This window comes from Sesamum indicum, linkage group LG9 (assembly GCF_000512975.1).
Source record: "Sesamum indicum cultivar Zhongzhi No. 13 linkage group LG9, S_indicum_v1.0, whole genome shotgun sequence".
Lineage (NCBI taxonomy): Eukaryota > Viridiplantae > Streptophyta > Magnoliopsida > Lamiales > Pedaliaceae > Sesamum > Sesamum indicum.
The window spans coordinates 7,790,818-7,812,152 of record NC_026153.1 but is presented as its reverse complement, the minus strand read 5'-3'; the positions used below and the strand labels follow the sequence as shown (position 1 = coordinate 7,812,152).

The 21,335-nt window shown below is 35.2% G+C and overlaps 4 protein-coding genes across 6 annotated transcripts in view; 3 read left to right on the top strand and 1 right to left on the bottom strand.

Moving 5' to 3' along the window:
* LOC105171066 (zinc transporter ZTP29) overlaps positions 1-3,069 on the top strand; it is a 5,161-nt gene extending 2,092 nt beyond the window's left edge. The window contains exons 6-12 of one of the 2 annotated variants that reach the window (XM_011092073.2): positions 161-216; positions 1,237-1,293; positions 1,562-1,602; positions 2,154-2,221; positions 2,313-2,369; positions 2,450-2,597; positions 2,793-3,069. In XM_011092073.2, coding sequence (XP_011090375.1) covers positions 161-216; positions 1,237-1,293; positions 1,562-1,602; positions 2,154-2,221; positions 2,313-2,369; positions 2,450-2,571 — 401 coding nt within the window. In that variant the 3' untranslated portion in view covers positions 2,572-2,597; positions 2,793-3,069. The remainder of the gene's footprint in view (positions 1-160; positions 217-1,236; positions 1,294-1,561; positions 1,603-2,153; positions 2,222-2,312; positions 2,370-2,449; positions 2,598-2,792) is intronic. The other variant, XM_011092072.2, reaches the window with a different exon arrangement.
* On the bottom strand, positions 5,786-8,967 carry LOC105171165 (zinc finger protein WIP2). The gene is made up of 2 exons (XM_011092191.2): positions 8,287-8,967; positions 5,786-6,244 (listed from the first exon to the last, which is right to left on the bottom strand). Exons 1-2 carry the CDS (start codon positions 8,818-8,820, stop codon positions 5,813-5,815), a joined length of 966 nt encoding a protein of 321 aa, XP_011090493.1. The 5' UTR covers positions 8,821-8,967; the 3' UTR covers positions 5,786-5,812.
* LOC105171065 (ADP,ATP carrier protein, mitochondrial) lies at positions 15,196-18,338 on the top strand. Of its 2 annotated transcripts, none has more exons than XM_011092069.2 (4): positions 15,196-15,353; positions 16,711-17,231; positions 17,320-17,691; positions 17,844-18,338. In XM_011092069.2, exons 2-4 carry the CDS (start codon positions 16,728-16,730, stop codon positions 18,138-18,140), a joined length of 1,173 nt encoding a protein of 390 aa, XP_011090371.1. In that variant the 5' UTR covers positions 15,196-15,353; positions 16,711-16,727; the 3' UTR covers positions 18,141-18,338. The 2 variants fall into 2 exon arrangements, with proteins under 2 accessions (XP_011090371.1, XP_011090373.1); XM_011092071.2 differs by lacking the exon at positions 15,196-15,353 and adding an exon at positions 15,466-15,609 and having other exon boundaries at positions 17,844-18,140.
* Positions 18,481-21,207, top strand: LOC105171064 (pentatricopeptide repeat-containing protein At2g22410, mitochondrial). The gene has a single exon (XM_011092068.2). The coding sequence runs from the start codon at positions 18,846-18,848 to the stop codon at positions 20,949-20,951; it is 2,106 nt and encodes a 701-aa protein (XP_011090370.1). The 5' UTR covers positions 18,481-18,845; the 3' UTR covers positions 20,952-21,207.

Sequence of the window (21,335 nt, the reverse complement as noted above, 5' to 3'; positions counted from 1 at the left end):
TGCATTTTTACTTTTTTCCTCTTACCAGCATAGGGTAAAACTTTTTGAAAATTTTATTGAAACTTGATTGTCCATTTGAGGGGTATAACTGCAAATTGTCCTTGCAAGTTTCTGATTTATTAATCTCAGTTATTGAAAACTGTTATGTCACTGTTTTCAGGCATAAGCTTGCACAATTTTCCTGAGGGAATGGCTGTGTTCCTTGGATCAATGAAGGTAGTTCTATTCTGCATTTACCTACTTATAATAAAATCACTTTCCTGATTCCCCAGCATAGTTCCCTGGATGCAGCTTGTGCTAAGTTTAAAATGTTTGATACAGCCAGCCCATCTCATTGATAAGACGCATGGTAGTTAATATTAGACTTTGTCACGATTAGTTGACTAGAACCCATCTTTGCCATTATACCAAACTGAAGGTACTAATTTGGTCTCAGGCCTTCCTCGAATTAGTATGAACTGCATTGTTCTTTTGGATTGATGCTCAGAAAAGGGGATTTGTCCTTTCTAAATGGTCCATTTTCTATGAATTTGTAGTCAGGTTTAAGGGTGTCCAATTCAGTTAACCGAAATTTCGGTCCGCCTTACCCAACTGAAATGTTCGGGTCGGTTTGGTTTTGTACCGAATTAACCGAAAATTTTAAAAAGAAATAATGTAATGTTAATTTTTTAGTTTATAAATTTTTTTATTAATCAATAATTATAATAATTAAGTATATTTTAACCATAAAATTATTATTTTTTGTTATAAATGCAGATATTAAGGTATTTAATATTTTTATATTATTTTTTAACTATAGTTATAATATATATATTTTAAAATTCAGTATTCGGTTCGGTTAATTGGTACAAAAAACTGAAACCAAACTGAAATTTAAAAAAAAAAATAAACGAATACCAAACTGAATTTTTGATTCGGTATTCAGTAAGAACTGAATTAATGGTTCGGTTTGATTTTGGTCAGGTAACCAAAAATTGCACACCCTTAGTCAGGTTTTCCACATGATTATTTCTGGATAGATCCTGACGTTGTCGAGTTTTGCAAGCAGTTTTCAAATATATGTTCGAAAAAAGCATCCTGAAAGTATTGTTTTAAGAGTTACATATTTTAGATATGTGAATAGAAAATTTTCATCTTCTATATCTATTAGTTACATTACCTGCAAGATATATTATCTAGGGATTTTGTACTTTTGGTCTAATAAGATCTAAAGGCTGTTTCTAACATCTTTTTCAGGGTCTGCGAGTTGGTCTGAACTTGGCATTAGCTATTGCTTTACACAACATTCCAGAGGTATTTTCTACAATATTCTTGGAGTATTTTAGTTACTCCATATTTTTCTCAGGGTACTTACTTTCACTATAGGACTGCGCATGTCAAAGCTATATCAGGCTTTTGTTAAAAGAACATCTTCTCAAGTGGACCCTACTGATTTTCTTATTAAGACCAGTAGTATGCAGCCTATGACCTGAATTTCAAGAAATTTACTGTCACAATATGATCTTAAGCTAAGCATGTTTCTATGCTTTTCTGCTGACTTTGATATTCGATCATTTTGCAGGGGGTTGCTGTTGCACTTCCTGTTTACTTTGCCACACAAAGGTACACGTTCTCTATGGCTCCATTTGCTTAGCTGCCCAAATTATCATGTGAAAGAACACTTTATATTGTGTTGTCATAAGCATGGAAGCTTAATGCATTTTTAGTAAATCATCCTAGCTTGTAAGTTTTTTAATATTTCTCTGCTCTGATTGTCATTAAGGTTCTTGACCACACAAAGTACCATACATAAATCACAATTAAGTTTTTGCAATGAGACCTCCGTGTTGTTTATACTACTATGACGTCACAGCCTATATGAGAATCTATTTAAGAAGATGAAAAGTGCATAGAACTGTAGCAACTTGCTTTTCATATTCTTTGTCTGAATAAGAGGAAGGATTTATAGGATATGGATGCATAGTTTAGGAGTACTATAGTGATATGAAAGTCAAAGAATTTGTTCTGGCCTCTGTTTCCGAAGGTTGTAAAAGCATATTGAGCATAACTAAATAAGGGGTAACCTCTGAGTTCGTGAAAAAAATATTAGATACTTTCATAATTGTAATTTACATATTTATCATGTAACTGGTGTGCTTGTGTTTCCCTCTTAGCAAATGGCAAGCGTTTAAATTGGCTACGCTTTCTGGTTTTGCTGAGCCCCTCGGGGTGATTATCGTAGGTGTGTTACCCTTACATTTCACATAGACACTTTTTTCGAAATTGACTTAAAACTTTGAGGACGAACTTGGTTTCTTGCAATGAATTTGCAGCGTACCTATTCCCAAGTAGTCTAAGTCCAGAAATTCTGGAGGGCCTCCTCGGATCAGGTACACATGTTTCTTGTAGTTCAACCAACAATACAAGATGAATCTGTCTGATTTCTGACATTTTATTTGATCTCTTCCAGTGGGGGGTGTGATGGCTTTCCTAACCTTGCATGAAATGCTGCCACTGGCATTCGATTACGCGGGACAGAAGCAAGCTGTTAAGGCTGTATTCTTTGGCATGGCTTTCATGTCTGCTAGGTGACTTGTCTACTGAAAACAAACAACAGCGTACTGTTGCCAAATCTATTGTTTATTATGAGAATGTTCTGACTGCTTATACATGTCTGATCAGTCCTGAGTTTAAATTTTTCACATTCTTCGAGTCTTTGTTGTTATCTATTTTTCTCTGCCCCGCCTCTCTCTCCCTCTCCATCTTGCGCAAATCCTTATTAACTGCTTATTCTATTTATGTTGGTGTTGCAGCCTATATTTTCTTCAGACCAGCTTACCAGAGGACATGAGCTTGTAGTCGTCGCACATCTTCTAGCAGATCCTGGGCACATCTCAATCTTAACTTGGAATTCATCAATTTCCTGTGTTTTATTTCTGCTTAAATCTCTGCAGAATATGATCAACTGTATGATTGTATTGTTGGGGGTTTGTTTCACTACCAAAAACAGGGGTTGAAATAGGTTTTTCAACGATTGTAAGTTATAATTACCTTTATCAAATTTTATATTGTAAAGAATTATTTTACTTACTCTTGTGATTTTTCTTTTTTTCAAAATTTGTACACTGATTATACGATAAATATAATGAATTCATAATGAAGTCTCGAAAATCTTAATTTGAAATAAACTTTCTGAAAGTAAAAACCTGATAGATTAGGGCAACAACTCTCCTCTCAGCCAAAATTACACTTTCAATCCATAGAATAGCGAAGAACAACACTTTTAATCATTTATTTTATGGGAGTTTTACTTTGGTCTAAATATTTTGAGAAGACTAGACATATTTAGTTTAAGGGTAAAATTTATTTTACCGTCTGTGATATTTAAGATATTCAAATAAGTTCATGTGACAAAAAAAATATCATATAAGCCCTTGTAAAATTTAAAAAGATGAATACTGGCCTCTGGTGTATTTGAACATGAGTTTGATGTTGTAATGACAAAAATACCCTTTTTAAATCAATAACCTATATTTAATTTGATTAAAATTTGTGGCTCAAATTTAATCATGCTTGTCAAAAATTAAAATATATTATTTTAATGAATATATTTAATTATATATTTTTTAATATATGGATATATATATTTGTATGTATACATCCTCAATCTAATTTTCTGCTGGGAAGAAGATTGAAAATGAGGATTGGGAAGAAGATTTCATGGTTGCCAATGATGTATTTTTTTGGCTTGGAAAGATAATTCAAAATGCGCTCCAAGTTGTTCAACCATCCTTTCTTTTCTGTATTAATTTGCAAGATATATATGGAGTTTGAAATGTAATGTTTTTAGGTTGTGAAGATGGGATGTAATATTTTGGCTTGTAATGTCTGTTTTTAATGTTGTGTATAAATTGCAGATATGTCTCTTCTTAAAATGTTGATTCTGATATGTAAGTATATCTGCTGAAGGAGATTTCTTCTTAAAAGAGTTAACAAATGCACTTTGGACAACTCAGTGTATTTGCAACCAATTGAAATTGCTATTGGTAACAAACCTCTTTCCTAGTACTTGCCTGCTCATACTGTGACAAATTGGGTGGTTGGACATGAAGGGGTACGGACTATACAATAAAAAAATAATAAATTTTCACAGAGAAGGGGACAACTAATTAAATAAGTAGAAAAGCAAATTTTTTCAATTAAAAAAAAAAAAAACCAGCCCCATAAAATCTAAGAAATGGCCCCCCATCTACACATCAAACATGATAGTACACACAAAACCCAAAAAATTAAATAAATATCCAATGACAATTATTTACACACTACAATATACTTAAATACACCCGAAAATTATAATTTTTTTTAAAAAAAAAACTCACTGTACCAAGGGTTGGGACATCAATTAATGCATTTGGACCCTCAATATGAGCATCCACCTCAAACCACTGCAAATCCTTCTTGATCATCTTGGTCCACGAATATTTTGATAGAACAAATAAAAAGAATAGAGTGGTTTTAGAAGAAGTTTGAGGCTTATAAGATTAGGGTTTTTGAAATGGGAAAGTTGTTTCCACTATTAAAAAAAAATTTAATTATTTTCTATACTATAAATCACTATATATATATATATATGTAACTTAAAAACCCTAGTAATTCAATACTATGTAATAATCTTACAGCAACTGATGTTTGAGTAGTGAGCATTTGGTGAGATGTTCCAAGTGTTGAATCATTACAATCAAGAAGCAGCAGCAGCATGCAGGTATGTAGCTAGCTCTTTGATTCTCATCTGTTGTATTGAATTGATGGGTGCAGGATTATTAATATGACTGTCACTTGCTACCAACTTAAAAGACATACCCCCAACACGTCATACATAGCCATGAGAGAGCTTCAAGGTTTCTGCATTTTTGTTTGTAATTATTCAATGAATAAGACGATACAGAGTGTTGCTGTTTAAACCTATGTATAAACCTTCTAACTATTTCCAACACAAGCACACATATATATGTGAAAACAATATGTAATGCAGCTGGGTTGAGTAATTACTCTTTAGGTTTTTGTACGTAAAAGTTGGTGATTCAGAGACTAGTATTTATTAATTATATGGCGTGTACTATCCATATTAACTATAAACGTACGTAAACGGAATACAGCTGTGTTTGTAGAACCATCGTACGAGAAATTCTTTATGTAATTAAATGGAAAAATTATAATGTATGTCCCATAACTTATACGTTTGTGATTTGGTCCCATTATTTTACCCCTTGACACTTTTAGTCCTATAAGTGTAAAAAAATATTATAATTTACATTCTACTCATATTTTTCATAAGATTTTATTTACGTTCTACTCACATTTTTCATAAGATTCTTGATGGAAGGAACGTGCAAAGCAGGTATTCCGTTAGCCAACGTTTTACTACAACAGTGTGGAAAATTACAATTTTCGTTCCACTCACATTTGCTAAATCACTTTTCCTGAACTAACTAATCACTCTACAAGTGTATTGCACTTGTCATAGATTGGTTCAAATTTGGTCGAATCTGGTCCGGGTTAAAATTTTTTGAGAATTTTATAATATGATAGGGTGCATGTATTTTATTACGTGGATTCTGTTTAATAATTATTTTAATACCTTTATAAATAAATAAATATTAATAATATATAGATCAAAGGAAAATAAAGCATTTAATAAAAACTGCATCGGCGTCCAATCTCAATCAACTACTGAACGTGCTAATCAAGAACTCATCCGCATAATTAAAGCTATCAAAGAAACAAGCTGTCTAAAACTGATGAAAAGTAAAACCAAATAATTACGTAACACAACTCATTGATTACAAAAACCCTGTTCAATTTCAGAACCCTCTTCCTCCTCTTCAAAGCAATCAACCCCACAAGCTCCATGCCCGCTCCCAAATGCCTTGACATGATCCGTGAGCGATCTCTTGTGCTTGAAATTTGACCCACAAGCACAGTACCACAGTTTCCCGCAGTTCTTCTCATGCGTCCTCCAGTCTCCCCTCACAGCAAACGCCTTCCCGCACTTCCTGCACGCGAACGGCTTTATCCCGTGCTTTCTCTTGTAGTGGGTTTGAAGGGTTCGGAAGTCTTTGAGGGGTTTGGCTCTTGGGTGGTCTATGTTATTCCTGCACCCTGGTGCGCAACAGTAGCATGGGAGCCTCAGCATTGCCGTTGGTTGTGTCCCTCGCAGGGATAGTGGGCCCTTTCTGTACTGGGATCCATGCCCCCACATGTGCATCTGTGTGGTGACACATTAATGTATCATGCATGTATCCAAATCCAAGAAACCCTTTTGAATTGGTTTTAGCACACGTGTGTATAAACCCAGCTAGCTCTTAGGTTTTTTGTCCCTTTGATTTTACATACAAATATTGTTAAGTTTTTCATGTAGTCAAATGACGTTTCCTAATCAAGAAGGATAAGTATATGATAACCATGCACCAAAAATAGGAAAGGATCTTTGAACACGGAATACAGTTGTGTTTGCAGAACCATTGTACGAGAAATTCTTTATGTAATTAAATGGGATAGTTATAATGTATGTATACAACTTATACTGTTTGTGATTTGGTTCTATTATTTTACCCCTTATCACTTTTAGTTCTATAAGTGTAAAAAAATTATTGTAATTTACGTTCTACTCACATTTTTCATAAGATTCTTGACGGAAGGAACGTGCAAGACACATATTCCGTTAACCAACGTTTTAGTACAACAGTGTGAAAATTACAATTTACGTCCCACAACTTATACTATAATGGGACCAAAATCACAAATTGTGTAAGTTGTAGGACATAAATTTTCCACACTGTTGTAGTCAAAAGTTAGTTAAGTTAACGGAGACGTGCATCCTTACATCAAGAATCTAACAGCAAATGTGAGTGGGACGTAAATTATAATTTTTTGAAAAAATGATGGAATCAAAATTACAAACAGTGTAAGTTATGGAACGTAAATTGCAATTTTTTCTAATTAAAACAAATCAATTATGTAACAAATATAACATAATTGCCTTGATCGATTTTTCTATTGCTGTCATATCATGTGATTTATTTAGGTTTGACCAAAATCTAACACTATGTTTGTTTTTATTTTCAAGTTATATTCAGGATGATTCAAAAGATACTCAATATTTGCCATCATATAAAAATATTTTATTTATGTATTTTTAACTGTTTTAGTATAAATAAACACATATATACATAAATATATATAAAAAAGACATGATTTAATAATAAATAATAATTTTTGTCTAAAAAATATAATATTAAACATACAATACTTATTTTACATTATCTATAAAAATAAATTCAAACATATATATTATTTCTAACACATACTTATTTATCTTTTTTTTCTTCTCTCTGTATCTCTACAAAATACTAAAAAAACGAATCCAAATACTATGCAAATTTTTGGACATTGTAATATGTAAAGCTCAATTTAGGGCTTACCATATTTCATCCCGGAGCACCTAATTCATCCAAGAACTACGACTTAATGAGGGTTTAGAATAAGAAAAGTGGAGAAACATTTGATCTGCTGCTGAGTTTCTGATTTACTAGGAGGGCAATACCACGTAGAAACCCTTTAGGACATTCTAGATGATGCAGGAAGCAAACTAGAATTTGGACCTATCCGTGTATCAAAGGTTGAGTGTAACAAGAACCTATTCTTTTCCAGATCTTTGATGAAAACAATTCTGTACCGGGTAAGAACCTGGTAACTGTTCAGCTTGACACAGCTACCAATGTGAATGTTACAGACTTCAAGGAACAAAAAGCATAATGGTTGTGTTGTTCAATCAAATAAAAAGGTGAGACGGACGACTGACCAGGCTATCAGATGGACCTGCAGGTTGATAATTTATGCAGATCCCAATACCTTCAAAGTCATGCATTCATCAAGACCTCTAAAGAATGATGAAACTAATCAAAGAAACTATAAGGATGAATTGTATGTATATTTCTCTACCTTTGCATAAAGCAAGAAAGTTTGAAAACCCTAAGGACCCATGTAAAATCTTTCTCATCCGATCCAATCATCAGTCCAACTAGCAAACAGAAATTCAAAAAAGTAAAAGGTTGAAATAACTATAACACTAGAGAAAAGATGTGGGAAAATGGGTTTTCTCTTTTTCTGCAAAATGAAGAAAAGAAGGAAAGAAATTACATAAAGAGAATTAAAGAAGATCAGGTGAATTGAGAAAAGACAGTTTTATAAGTAATTATAGATAATGCACACACACATATATATATGTATATGTATATTTATGCATACCTGCATATTATTGTATCTGTTGAAGGTCTTGAAGCAGAGTGGACAAGAAAACTGGGTCGGGCCAATCAAAATCTGGGCAGGTGTTGGGATCCAATACTGACCCTTGTTGAGTGGGCTTGTGGTGGTATATCCACTGCTAGCAACAGTAACTTCTTCTTTATTATTTACTACTGTGGAGGAGGAGGAGAGCCTTGGAATCAGATCAGAATCAGTAAAAGTGCAGGAAGCAGTAGAAAGCCCTAAGTTGAGAGTTACTGTCACAGTTTCATCTTCATCATCATCTTCTTCTTCTTCTTCTTGTTCTTGATGTTCTTCATTGTTTTTGATGCTCATTTCCACCTCCGTAGATGATTCTTGACTGTCATGCCTAATCGTGGGGCTGAGGCTGAGGAGTGGGAGAGCCTCTTTCAATGGCGGGGAAGTGGGTGAAGATCCATAAGACAAAGAGAAGTTGTGGTAAGGAGGATCTGGGGTCGTAGGGTGGAGAGTGAACATCCATCCGTTATTGAAGTAGTTGGAATAGGGATCCGCCATGATGGGAATTGGAGGAGATAGATCAGTTAGGTGGAGGAAAAGATGATTGCCGGGAGAGAGAGAGAGGATGATAGCAAGAATTCTGGAGATGACCAAAAAGGTGAAAACTGAGGAACACTTACGACTGTGGCCGCAGAAGCAATTAAAGGGTGGTTTAAAAAGATTTGAAGAAAGTGATGAAGAGGGCAAGGGAAAGTAAATCCTACTCAATAAAAAGAGAGAGAGAGAAGCCATCGCATGTGGAATGTAGGTGAGGAAATTATAATTTAGATCCAACTCGATCAAATTTGAATCAATCATACGATAAATGCAATATATTTTGTTGTATGATTGATGTAGAATTTAAAAATAATAACCAACTACTTACACTTAATTACTATTAGAAAATAGCCGGCAGTAATTTGTGGAGGACGTGTGGGAGGTTAGGGGATGCCGGCCGGCACGCAAGTGTGCAAACGGCCTTCGAGCAGAGATTTTTATCGATGAGGATTGCAATACTGTTCACATGAAAACTTCCTTGAGGTGTGGGGATGTTATCCGCAAAGAATAAAGTCATTTTGAGGACATTTGGGCACGGATATATAAGGGCAACGATCAGGCGCCACCCTATACGCTAGCAGGAGAGAAATGCGTGAAGTAGAATGCTTTATCCTTGAGATCTGCAAAACTGTTACAATGGCAAGATTGTGTTGGGAACACTTCCATCATCTTTCAGAGTTAGCCGGTTCCGTTTGAGTAGGAAACGATGACGATATTCAGAGTCTGCCAGTGCAGTGGAGAGACTGTAGTTTTAGAGTATTGCGCGGGCAATTCCTCAGCGATGGATGATCGGATGGGGCTGAAACTCTAGAGTCATGATGTTAAAGTCGTAGGCTACGCTACGGTTCAAGCGGCACGTGATTTGGACGTTGGTTGAGGGAGATGCGGAAAAAGTACGCTTCTCGGCCATTTCAGTGTCTACTCTTAGAACAAGAAAAAATATTTTTAAGCCTATTATAGGGGGCATGCTGGAGCTCCACCCGTGCACGACGGTAGCGGCGGTAAGCAACGTTGGCACTAAATGAGTATCTCTTGGGAGACATGTTTGGGGTCTTCAAGAGCCGGTTCTAGGCATCTCAAATGAGTGTTTAGAGTCCCTGAAAGGCATGGGAATCGGACGGGCAGCGTAGGGCTAAGATGGCCTACGTTGGTCGCAAAAGCGGCCGAGAGGTTTTGTGTGACGCGCAAGGTTGCTTCGCGAGCTGTGAGATATCAGGAACAACACCTCTCGTGCGAATAGGTGATCGAGACAAGCACTCTAAGACCTCGTGATCCAACTCATAGCATGCGCTATCGGGTTCTAACCGTCCATGGGAGTCCATTGGCTAAGATGAGCAGTCGTGGGGCGACGCACGCACTGCGGGCAAATTGTGAAGCCATGTCGAAAGACAAAAAGGCATATCGGGCATGTCGTGTGGGATCAAGATAAGATGTCGGCATATCGAATTGGCCTCGGACTTAAGATGCGATTTTACTCGGGCGAGGCATAGAAAATGGCCGCGACGAAGGCGTGTGCTGAGGATGCACCGAGTGAGCGTTGGGCATGAAACGGGCGTTGTGGGCGCATGCGGAGCGCCGTAATGCCGAGGCGGAGCGAGGATGCTACTTGCCATCGAGGAATGCGTTGGCGGGTTCCGAGATTGTGGGTGAGACGCATGGTGGTAGACTAGTTAGTTGGGGCCAGCCGCTAAGAGACACTAAGGCGTGCGCGCCGAGAGCCTCGGCGAACATGGGAATTTTGGATAGGCGAGCGCAAGGGCACACAGAATAAAAGTAGAATAATATCCTACATATTATTGGGGTTTGAGTCCATTATCTTAAAATCATGGGTTTTTAATTTCACCAATTGAATTAAATCTAGTTAGCAAAAGTATAAATGAATTGTAATAGTAATTGCATCATTTGGAGGTTAATTCTTGGAAACAAATGGTAAGAATTAATGGATGATGCCACTGTAAAAAATTTGAGTTTTTGTTACATTATAAATTATCACGATTTAAAAATTATGGTAAATCAATATTATTGACTACGGTTAAACAAAACCAAAGTAAAAATTTGAACTTTTACTATAATTATTTAATATTCGCCATGATTTTTAGTTATAACCAAAACATTTACCATGATTTGAATGTTTTGGCTACACCTGCAGAAACAACGGCTAATAGCCGTTGCGAAACCATGATTGATTTGTATTTGCCATGATTTTTTTCTTTTAGCTATAATAATACCATTGGGAAAAATTATATTTTTTTCTAGTGTGCCCACAACTACAATATTTATTATGGTAGTTTGTTCTGTAAAATGGAATCCAATTTAATCAAAATTTTGGCAAGTCAAAATAGTACTGTATCAAATATTAATTTAAAATTTTCAGTTCACATCAGTAAATATTGAAAAAAATATGGTTTAATTCAATTTTTATCCAATTAACTGATTTTTTTTTAAAAAAAATCGGTGCAGAAAAAATTAAATATAAAAACTTATAAAGTAAAATGAACCACCAAATAAGATCAAATGCACTAAATGTCTAAAATCCAACAAGTTTTAATTTTTTTTATTTAATATACTTAAGAAAGTTTTTAGTTATTACTTAGAACTTATTTGTTATTAGTTAAAATTATTTTTAAATTTTTAGTTAATCCTTATTACTTAATTGTTATATTGCATATTAATTCTTACCTTAATCCAACAAAATGAAACAAAGAAGATTAGAATAACTAATAAGCCCTAGGTTATTAGTTATTAGAATAGTTAATTAGTTTTTAACTTTTTTTAGGTAATATTTACTTGAAAAAATATAATTTTAGTCCTGTAATTTACGGGAATGGCATTTTGATTCTGCATGAATTTATTTTTACAATTTAATCCTATAACTTTAAAATTTTTGGCAATTTTCATTCTTTTTCGGCCAAATTATATGACTTTCACATCACCCAATTAAATTGTAATTTTAGTCTAAACTTACGGGGACGTTCGTATTTTTAGTCCCGTAATTTAGGATAATTGGGATTTTTTGTTCTGTGTAAATTGATTTATAGGACTAAAATTATATTTAATTAAGTCATGTGCAAGTCACATATAATTTTCTAGCCAAATTGACTAGAAAATAGCTAAAATTAAAATTATAAAATTATAGAACTAAATTATTGAAATTAATTCGTATAGGACCAAACATGCCCACCCCTCTAAGTTACATAATTAAATTGCAATTTTTCTACTTAATACCTAATTCTTGTATTAATTAAAATAATAAAATTTAGCTTTTTTTATAAATAAATATGGTATTTAATATTTTATTTGTAAATATTTATATATGTTATTAATAAAAAAAAAGTACTGGATATACCAATTCTAAGAGGTGTTTGGTTAAATTTATAAGCTTCTCAAAACCTCTTATAAGATGTTTGAGAGCTTATAAGTTCTAAATATTTGTTCGATTAATTTTTTTTAAGGAGCTTATAAAATCTCAAAATAAGATATTTTGAATCTAATAAGATATAAGATCATTAAAAACAAGTTACTTTTTCTAACTTTTTTTATAAGATTTTATAAGTTATATAAAATTAATATGTTATAGAATAAAATTATCTTCATTCATATACTTACTCTCTCTCTAAGATTTAAAAATACTTTTTGCTATTTAATTTTTAATATTAAAAAAAATAAAATACTTCATTATTTAATAATAAATTATTATAGTTAAATAAAAATAAGATTAATGTTGATATTATATTTATTGAAAAATATAAAGTCAAGACATTATAAATTATACAATTATAAATATCGAAAATATCAATTATATATCTATATTAATAGTCGACTAACATGAATGTACATATAATATTATTTTTATTCAAAAATTTAGATAATAATACGTTATTTTTTTTTTATTATAAATCGTTATTTCTTTATTATTATAAAAATATTATCTATTAATTTTTATTTAAAATTAAACTAATAAATATTATTGATAAAAGTATTTTAAAAATTTCTAAAAAACAAAATATGTCAAAAAATAACAAATTATTTGATTCTAATAGTATCATGTTCGTTTTAATCATTTCACCAATTAAAGATCTTATTATGCCAAACACCCTGACATCTTATAAAATGTGTTACATCTTATTTTATCCAAATAATTTAAAAAATTATTTTTAAAATAAAATCAAACATCTTATAAATTTTCAAAATATTTTATAAAACATAGGAGTTTATAAAATATTTCAAAAAAGTTTAGCCAAACACCTTATCAATATCTAGATACAGTATAAAATATTGAATTTTCCCAAAATTTATTACCGAATATGTAATAACGATTCGATTCAGCCGATTTACCGGAATGTGGGCACTCCGAACAGTAGGGTCGGTACCGTCGTACGAAGCTTAGAGATACACTGTCCCCCATCGATCCCTATCCTTCCACGGACTGTTCAATCGTCACACCTCTTTCTCTCTCTAGCTTAATTTCTCCCTTTATGTGGGTCCTGCCTCGTTTTAGTTAGCTACATTAATTCTAGAAAATACCATATTGTAGTACTCTAGCTATACATCATTAATCATGTTAATTACATGCATTGCTTTCTTCTCCTGCTAAGTTCTAACTACAGATGAAGTTAGCGCGTCCGATACCTTATGTAAGGATATCGATCGAGTCACAATTTATATTATTAACATATGTCAAAACGGAACTATTGGTGTTAATAATGAAATATGTTCAAATTTTGACCATCATCCCTTAGAAATTACTAGAAAAGTTGGATTTGGAAATAAGGGAAAAGTTTGAAGGGATGTTAATAAGCTTTACGGATTGGAAGAAGGATTAATTACCTAAATAAGCGTTCTTGAATATCAATGAGTTGGTTCAAGAAAAGTGTAATACAATTGCTGTATAATTAGGATACAGTTCAAGAAAAGTGACTAATTACATGACAAGTATATCATATTTACTATATGATTAGTTTTTGGTTAGAGCTGGTTTGAATAAGAATTTTCTATTGATTCATAAATTCAGACCAAAGAGTGTTGGTCTCTTTTGATTAGGCCGTGAAATTAAGACGAAATTATAGAATGTCAAGAGACGTCTATTATCAAAACGACCCAATTCAATACATATTTCATGTGGGTTTAGTCCAAACTCGTTAAATGGGTACGTCATCATTACCTAAACTATATAATATAGTTTATCTGCTAGATGGACCAAACATTGTACATTGAAACATCTCCAATGTACTGTTTGATGTGGCTACAAATGCATCAAACGTGGGAAAGACAATAACAAATGCGGTAGCGCTGGGTCCCAAGATGCTCTTTCTATCTTCTTCGTTATTTACCGGTCTTCTTAGGTATAGTTGGTGCAATCGCATTAAATGTGATGAGGCTGAATTCTCATTTAATATCCCTCATGCTGTTGATGTTTTTTTAAGAATAAATTAACTCTATAATTTAACTTTTTCTCAATTACTTATACCGCCAATTGATTATATGGAAATTTCTCTTCTAACTATCCAAATTAAACTAAGTGTAAATTACAATAATTTTTCTTGAGGTTTGGTATAATCATGAATACCCTCTCGTTGTTTGGAAAATTATCAATACCACCTGATTTTAATGGTCATCCAACAATGAGGTTTTCATTCATTTTTTATGGTGAACTGATCAAAATGTCCTTGTAGATTAAAAATTATAATTTTATTTTTTTAATTTTTTATGGACTAATTGGACTTTTTTTAAAATTTTTCATCCATCTAGTTCATTTTTTTTAATACTTATTTAATTTTTTAAAATGATAAAAAAATACAATAAGAGCAAAATTGACAATTTCACACCTCCATTCAAGATTACATAATTTCATCAAACATCATAAGGTATTTATAAATTTTTAAATAAAAAAAATATTCGTATTTATGCCAAATCTGAATTGTAATTTACCCTTACATTAATTTAAGTCCTCCATCACTATTGTTCATCTTTTGCTCTAATCATATTGAGAATATTGCATCCAAAGAATTCCACTATATTAAGTTACTGTTGTGAAGTATGATCCAATCGGATTTGTTCCTATAAAATGATATTCAACATTATACAAAATGGTGTGTATTTTATATGCGTAAGCCATATATATATAATTGTTAAATGGGCCTGTTCGGTCTTCGAGCCCAATTAACAACCCAGTCGGCCCAAAGTCTTGGAACCAAGCGGTTGGTAAATTTTGAGCCAGCCTTTATTTGCTGGGCTAGGCCCAGCCCAGACCTGGTCTACCTCTACGCTATATATTATTGTTATTATTATTTATTATAATATTGTGTTTTAGATTCCCAAAAATCATGATTGGACCATGCGTTGTAAAGTATCTATAAAAAATAGGTCAGGCAGTATATATATATATATATATATATCACACCGCGGCCTTTCCATTGGTCCGCCTTCATACCCCCCACAGCACTGTTCCTCTGCCTGCCATTTCCCTTCCGAATTCCAAGGCGGGTCAAGAGCAGGTAAAATCCTCGGTCCGAAAATTCGATTTAGAAAAAAATGGTTTTTCCTTTTCATTTCATTATTTTTTGGTTTTTTTTTTTGAGGATCTAGCATGATTTACGCTGTTGTATGACTATCCCTTTTTCTCGACTATGGTTGTTTGATTGTTCTACTTATGAGGACATGTTTATATTTGGTCACTGTGCTTGTGTTTCTTCAGATCTGTGGGTTTAATCTGTAGGAAGCTAAACTTTCTCTGCACTTAGAGTGAATAAGGTTTGTACGCGTTTAGATCTGTGTTTTTTGTAGATCGGAATGCATTTTGATGGTTAGTGAGTTGTGTGGATCTGATGAGTATGTATGTATACAAGGGAGAGGAGATATGTGGAAATAGTTAAATGTTGCGGGATATAGTCAGTGCCTGTAGCCGATGCTTTTTGTTTCATTAGATCGTTTGTGAAACTATGGAGATCTTGCTTATAGCGTTACTGTAAATTTCGTAGTCCTTTTAGTTGTCTATTTATATGGTTTGCTGTAATTGTTCGAATGGATCTTTCGTTGATGTTGATATTCAGTGGTGCTGGGGTGGACCTGTATGGATGGTCAGTAATAAGATTAGTGGCGGTCAATGGTTGCTGGCTTATTTTGTGATTTATTCATTTGATTTAGTGGGCCATATGTGCTTAATTTCGAATTTGATTATACACCTAATAAGTGACAAGTAAGTTTCAGTAAAAATACGTTGCTGTTTTGGTTCGTTGTATAGTGAAACCTTATAATGGTGTGACCTAGTGCCCGTATTACACTAAAAGAAAGAAAGTTCTTCCATCTTCCATCTGTCTCTGTAACTATCTGATGTAATTGAATTGTAAATCGGTGGCAGGGTTCAAGTTATTGGTTGATGTCATTGATTGTATTAGTTAATCTGTTTTGCTTGATCAAAATGCATTTCTCACTTTGCTATGGCCTTTGTTGGCATATAGTATCATTTTTGGATCAAACCATGATGTTTTGAATTACTCCAAGGTTATAACAGTTTGTACATCGTGCACACCTCAATCTTAAGTAATTATTGGATGTTAAGAGAGGAATGCTAAATCTGTGATATCAAGTGATGTGTTATTGTTATTTTCCTGTTTTTGGTGACCATGCTAGCTGAACACTTGTATAGGCTCATGCATTCATTTCTGACTGCAAGAAATTTTGTGATTCTCTCTTACATGATTTACTTGTATGAGTATAGGAGTTCTGAATTACTTTTGATGAATTCTCTTTATGTTTGAATAACCAAAATATTCTTGTCAATGTATGCTTTAGAGAGAGTTAGATCTCTATTTTTTATGTATTGGTCTGAGCACCAAATTTTTGTATCTTCAGGATTATTATAATCTACTATGGCGGATCAGCATCGATATCCAACCATTGCCCAGAAGGTAGCTAACCAGCTACATCTTAGCTCCAGTTTCTCCCAGGATGTTCAAGCTCGCTATGGGGGCTTCCAGCAGCCCTCTGTGTACCAGAGGCGAGTTGCGTCTGGCAATTATACAAATGCAGGACTACAGTATCCTATGACTTGCCAAGCCACGCAGGATCTATCCTTGATTTCTGCAAATGCTTCACCAGTGTTTGTTCAGGCTCCTCAAGAGAAAGGACTTGCCAGCTTTGCCATTGACTTTATGATGGGAGGAGTTTCAGCTGCTGTGTCAAAAACGGCTGCTGCCCCTATTGAGCGTGTGAAGCTTTTGATCCAAAACCAAGATGAGATGATTAAAGCTGGCAGACTCTCAGAACCATACAAGGGAATTGGAGAATGTTTCAAGAGAACAATTCAGGAAGAAGGATTTGGATCATTGTGGAGAGGAAACACAGCTAATGTCATTCGTTATTTCCCCACTCAGGTCCACTTCTTCTCCTCTTTTTAGGATACATTAACATGCATCGCCTTTATTTGCTCTTCACATGGTTGACTAAATACATGTTCCACAGGCCTTGAACTTTGCATTCAAAGACTACTTCAAGAGACTCTTCAACTTCAAGAAGGACCGTGATGGTTACTGGAAATGGTTTGCTGGAAACCTTGCATCTGGTGGTGCTGCTGGTGCTTCGTCACTGCTCTTTGTCTACTCCTTGGATTATGCTCGTACACGTCTTGCCAATGATGCCAAGGCTGCCAAGAAGGGTGGTGAAAGGCAATTCAATGGTCTGATTGATGTCTACAAAAAGACACTGCAATCTGATGGTGTTGCTGGTCTTTACCGTGGATTCAATATCTCATGTGTTGGTATTATTGTGTACCGAGGATTATACTTTGGTATGTATGATTCCCTGAAGCCTGTGCTCCTGACTGGATCCTTGCAGGTTAGTACATCTTGTGAAATTATCAGTTTCTTAATATTATAGGTTTGAACATTTCAGTGTTGGAAGTAAAAATCAATTGAAATTGGAATTTCAGAATTTTCTAGTTCCCTGGGAGTTCTTAGTAACTGAGGTTTGCGTATATATGTTTACAGGATAGTTTCTTCGCCAGCTTTGCCCTTGGTTGGCTCATCACAAACGGTGCTGGTCTTGCCTCGTACCCAATTGACACTGTTCGTAGAAGAATGATGATGACATCTGGTGAAGCTGTCAAGTACAAGAGCTCTTTGGATGCATTTTCTCAAATCCTTAAGAATGAGGGCGCCAAATCTTTGTTCAAGGGTGCTGGTGCTAACATCCTTCGTGCCATTGCTGGTGCTGGTGTGCTCGCAGGTTATGACAAGCTTCAGATGATTGTCTTTGGCAAGAAATATGGGTCTGGTGGGGCTTAAATAACACCGTAGGAAATAGATGGTGATGAAAATCTTTTTGTTAGTTTGAGAATTCATTCAAGGTGAAGTTAAAAGCATATTCAATAATTTAAATTAGAGGGGGGTCTGAACCCAAACACTGTTCCCCTGAAGGGGTGTTTTGTTCCGGGAACCTTGTGATTGAAGAGGTTTACTGATGGATTATTATGCTTACTGTTATGCGATTTTCATTTTAATACAAAGCGTTTGAGTTTATTATCATGCCAAAACCGACTATCCTTTCATTTTCGGCTGCTAATCAACTATAAGCAAGTCGTCATCTATTTGTTTTTGAACTTTGTACAGATATCCGCCAACATTGTTCGAAGAATTCGTGTGCAAAGTAGTATTATGATGGGCGGGCAAAGTGTGTAGAAGTATCAACTCAATTTGAAATCTAGAACAAACTAGCAAGACATGGAACAATGAATTTCGATATCTACAGATGGCCACCAAAAGTAAATAGCAAATTGAAATCTAACCTGGAAATTCAAGGGCTTGAATTTGAATTTCATAATTTCATAAAACTTGCAAGTCCTGTGTAAGGTGAAACCCGTAAGTACTAACTTGTCCAAATCAGAATTCCATTCGCCCATCTTAGTAATTGTATCTTGTAGGTTGAAGGCTGAAGCCTTCTCCCACTGTAGATGTCTGGATATCGCCTCTCTCTCTCCCGCCATAATTTTGATGCTGTCTCTCCTCATCCTCGGGTTCCATCAACGTTGTACTCGGAAACCCTTATCGGATCCCTCCAAACTCTTCCCATTTCGTCTCCACACGCTCTCTCTGTTGCCCAGAAGAAACAAACCCAAGAAACATTCTGATGTTACAGCCAGTACCTGGAACACAACACACAGATTTGTACTCGCCAACTCCACACTCTCCATTCTTGAAACCAAATGCAAGTCCATGATACACCTCAAGCAAGTCCAATCCCAAATGATCGTCACTGGGCTTTGTTTAGACGGCCTGGCTTATAGTCGGTTAATAGCTTTTTCTGCGCTCTCCCCAATGGGTGATCTTAATTATTCCAAAAGGTTATTGTTCGCTATGCAGAACCCGAATGCGTTTTCTTGGAATATCATTATTAGAGCCATCTGTGATAGCCAAAACCCATCTGAAGCTTTTCTACTATACAAAGAGATGGTAGCTGTTAGTGTTAGTGGTGTTAGTTTGAGGCCTGATAATTATACGTTTCCTTTATTGTTCAAGACTTGTGCTAAATTGTTGTTTTTTTGGATGGGGCATGAGATTCTTGGTCACGTATTGAAAATGAACTATGACGGGGATATATTTGTGCATAATGCTTTAATTCATTTTTTGGTTTCTTGTGGGGAGCTACAGGCTGCGTATAAAGTGTTTGAGGAAAGTTGTGTTAGGGACTTGGTTTCTTGGAACTCTTTGATTAATGGGTACACGAGGAGTGGAAGAGGGAAGGAGGCTTTGAGGATATACAGGGAAATGCAGATGGAGGGGGATGTTGATCCGGATGAGGTTACTATGATTGGGGTTGTTACGGCATGTACGCAGTTGGAAGATTTGAAGCTCGGGCGTGAATTCCATTGGTATATAAGAGACCGGGGGTTGCACATGACCGTCCCGCTTGCTAATGCACTTCTGGATATGTATGTAAAATGTGGAGATCTTGAGGAAGCAAAGGTGTTGTTTGAGAGGATGGAAGAGAAGACGATGGTGAGTTGGACAACCATGGTAATGGGGTATGCGAAATTTGGTTATCTCGATACTGCTCGGAGACTTTTCAGTGCAATGCCAGAGAAGGATGTCGTCCCGTGGAACGCAATGATAAGTGCTTATGTCCAAGCCGGGCGTGGCAAAGAAGCATTGTCTTTGTTTCATGAGATGCAAGCAATGGAAGTTGAGCCTGATGAGGTGACCATGGTTAGCTGCTTATCTGCTTGCGCACAACTTGGAGCACTTGATGTTGGAATTTGGATTCATCATTACATTGAGAAACATAATCTCCTTCTCAACGTTGTTCTTGGGACAGCTTTGGTCGATATGTATGCCAAGTGTGGCAATATTAAGAAAGCACTTCAGGTTTTCCAAGAGATTCCAGGTAGAAATGCTCTAACTTATACTGCTATAATTGGTGGCTTGGCACTTCATGGAGATGCACAAGATGCCTTATCATATTTCCTAGAGATGGTTGATGCTGGTCTAACACCAGATGAAGTAACTTTTCTGGGCGTTCTGTCAGCATGTTGTCATGGAGGTCTGGTGGAAGAGGGTAGGAAGATATTTTCTCAAATGAGCTCCAAGTTTAACATTCCCCCCCAAATCAAGCACTACTCTTGCATGGTTGACCTTCTCGGTAGGGCTGGTCTTCTCACGGAGGCCATAGAACTTCTTGAAACCATGTCCATGGAAGCAGATGCCGTGGTTTGGGGTGCCATGTTTTTTGCTTGTCGAATCTACAAAAACATCGAGTTGGGAGAGAGAGCCGCCATGAAACTTCTAGACTTGGACCCCAGTGATAGTGGAATATATGTGTTGCTTGCCAACATGTATGTTGAAGCAAATATGTGGGATAAGGCTGGGGAGGTAAGAAAGATGATGAGAGAGAGAGGAGTAGATAAGACCCCTGGTTGCAGCTCCATTGAGGTTAATGGCAATCTGTATGAGTTCATAGTCAGAGATAAGTCGCATCCTCAATCCAACCAGATATATGAATGTTTGATTCAGTTGTCAAAACAAATGGAACTTGTAGAAAGTGTCGCTGGTGTACCTCATCCAAAAGATGAGTTCCTGTTTGCTTCTGAAGTCAACAACTGACTCTTGATTGTCTGAATGTGTAGATATCAGACAGAATTCCCTTTCATTAGAACTATTTTAGCTGTCATTTTAATAGGTTTTGGCAGACTCATACCTCAATCCTACATTATATAGCTCAAGGGGGTTCTGCTCAGGGACTTCCAATATTAGGCTTCTCATGTTCATTCCTCAAGTCAAGAGAAGACTTGAACGGGAAAATAGTCCAGAGATTTTGGTTTAGCAGTTGATAGAAAACTTCCAGAGTAATTTTCAGAAATATTTCCCCACTGATGTCAATTTGACTTTTGCATCCTTATTAATTTTCAGAGGTATATTAGCACTTCTGACTTTGTTAATTCCTTCAACTGGCACTTATCAGAAAGGTTACTATTATCGCCCAAGGTA

What these genes read in the sequence shown, in the direction of transcription:
- LOC105171165 (XM_011092191.2), bottom strand. Translation starts at nt 8,820, where the DNA reads ATGGCGGATCCCTATTCCAACTACTTCAATAACGGATGGATGTTCACT. An exon ending in ACAGATACAATAATATGCAG is followed by an intron (nt 6,245 to 8,286) that starts GTATGCATAAAT and finishes GTCACCACACAG; the next exon opens with ATGCACATGTGGGGGCATGG.
- LOC105171065 (XM_011092069.2), top strand. Translation starts at nt 16,728, where the DNA reads ATGGCGGATCAGCATCGATATCCAACCATTGCCCAGAAGGTAGCTAAC. An exon ending in TTCGTTATTTCCCCACTCAG is followed by an intron (nt 17,232 to 17,319) that starts GTCCACTTCTTC and finishes CATGTTCCACAG; the next exon opens with GCCTTGAACTTTGCATTCAA. An exon ending in TCCTGACTGGATCCTTGCAG is followed by an intron (nt 17,692 to 17,843) that starts GTTAGTACATCT and finishes ATATGTTTACAG; the next exon opens with GATAGTTTCTTCGCCAGCTT.
- LOC105171064 (XM_011092068.2), top strand. Translation starts at nt 18,846, where the DNA reads ATGCTGTCTCTCCTCATCCTCGGGTTCCATCAACGTTGTACTCGGAAA.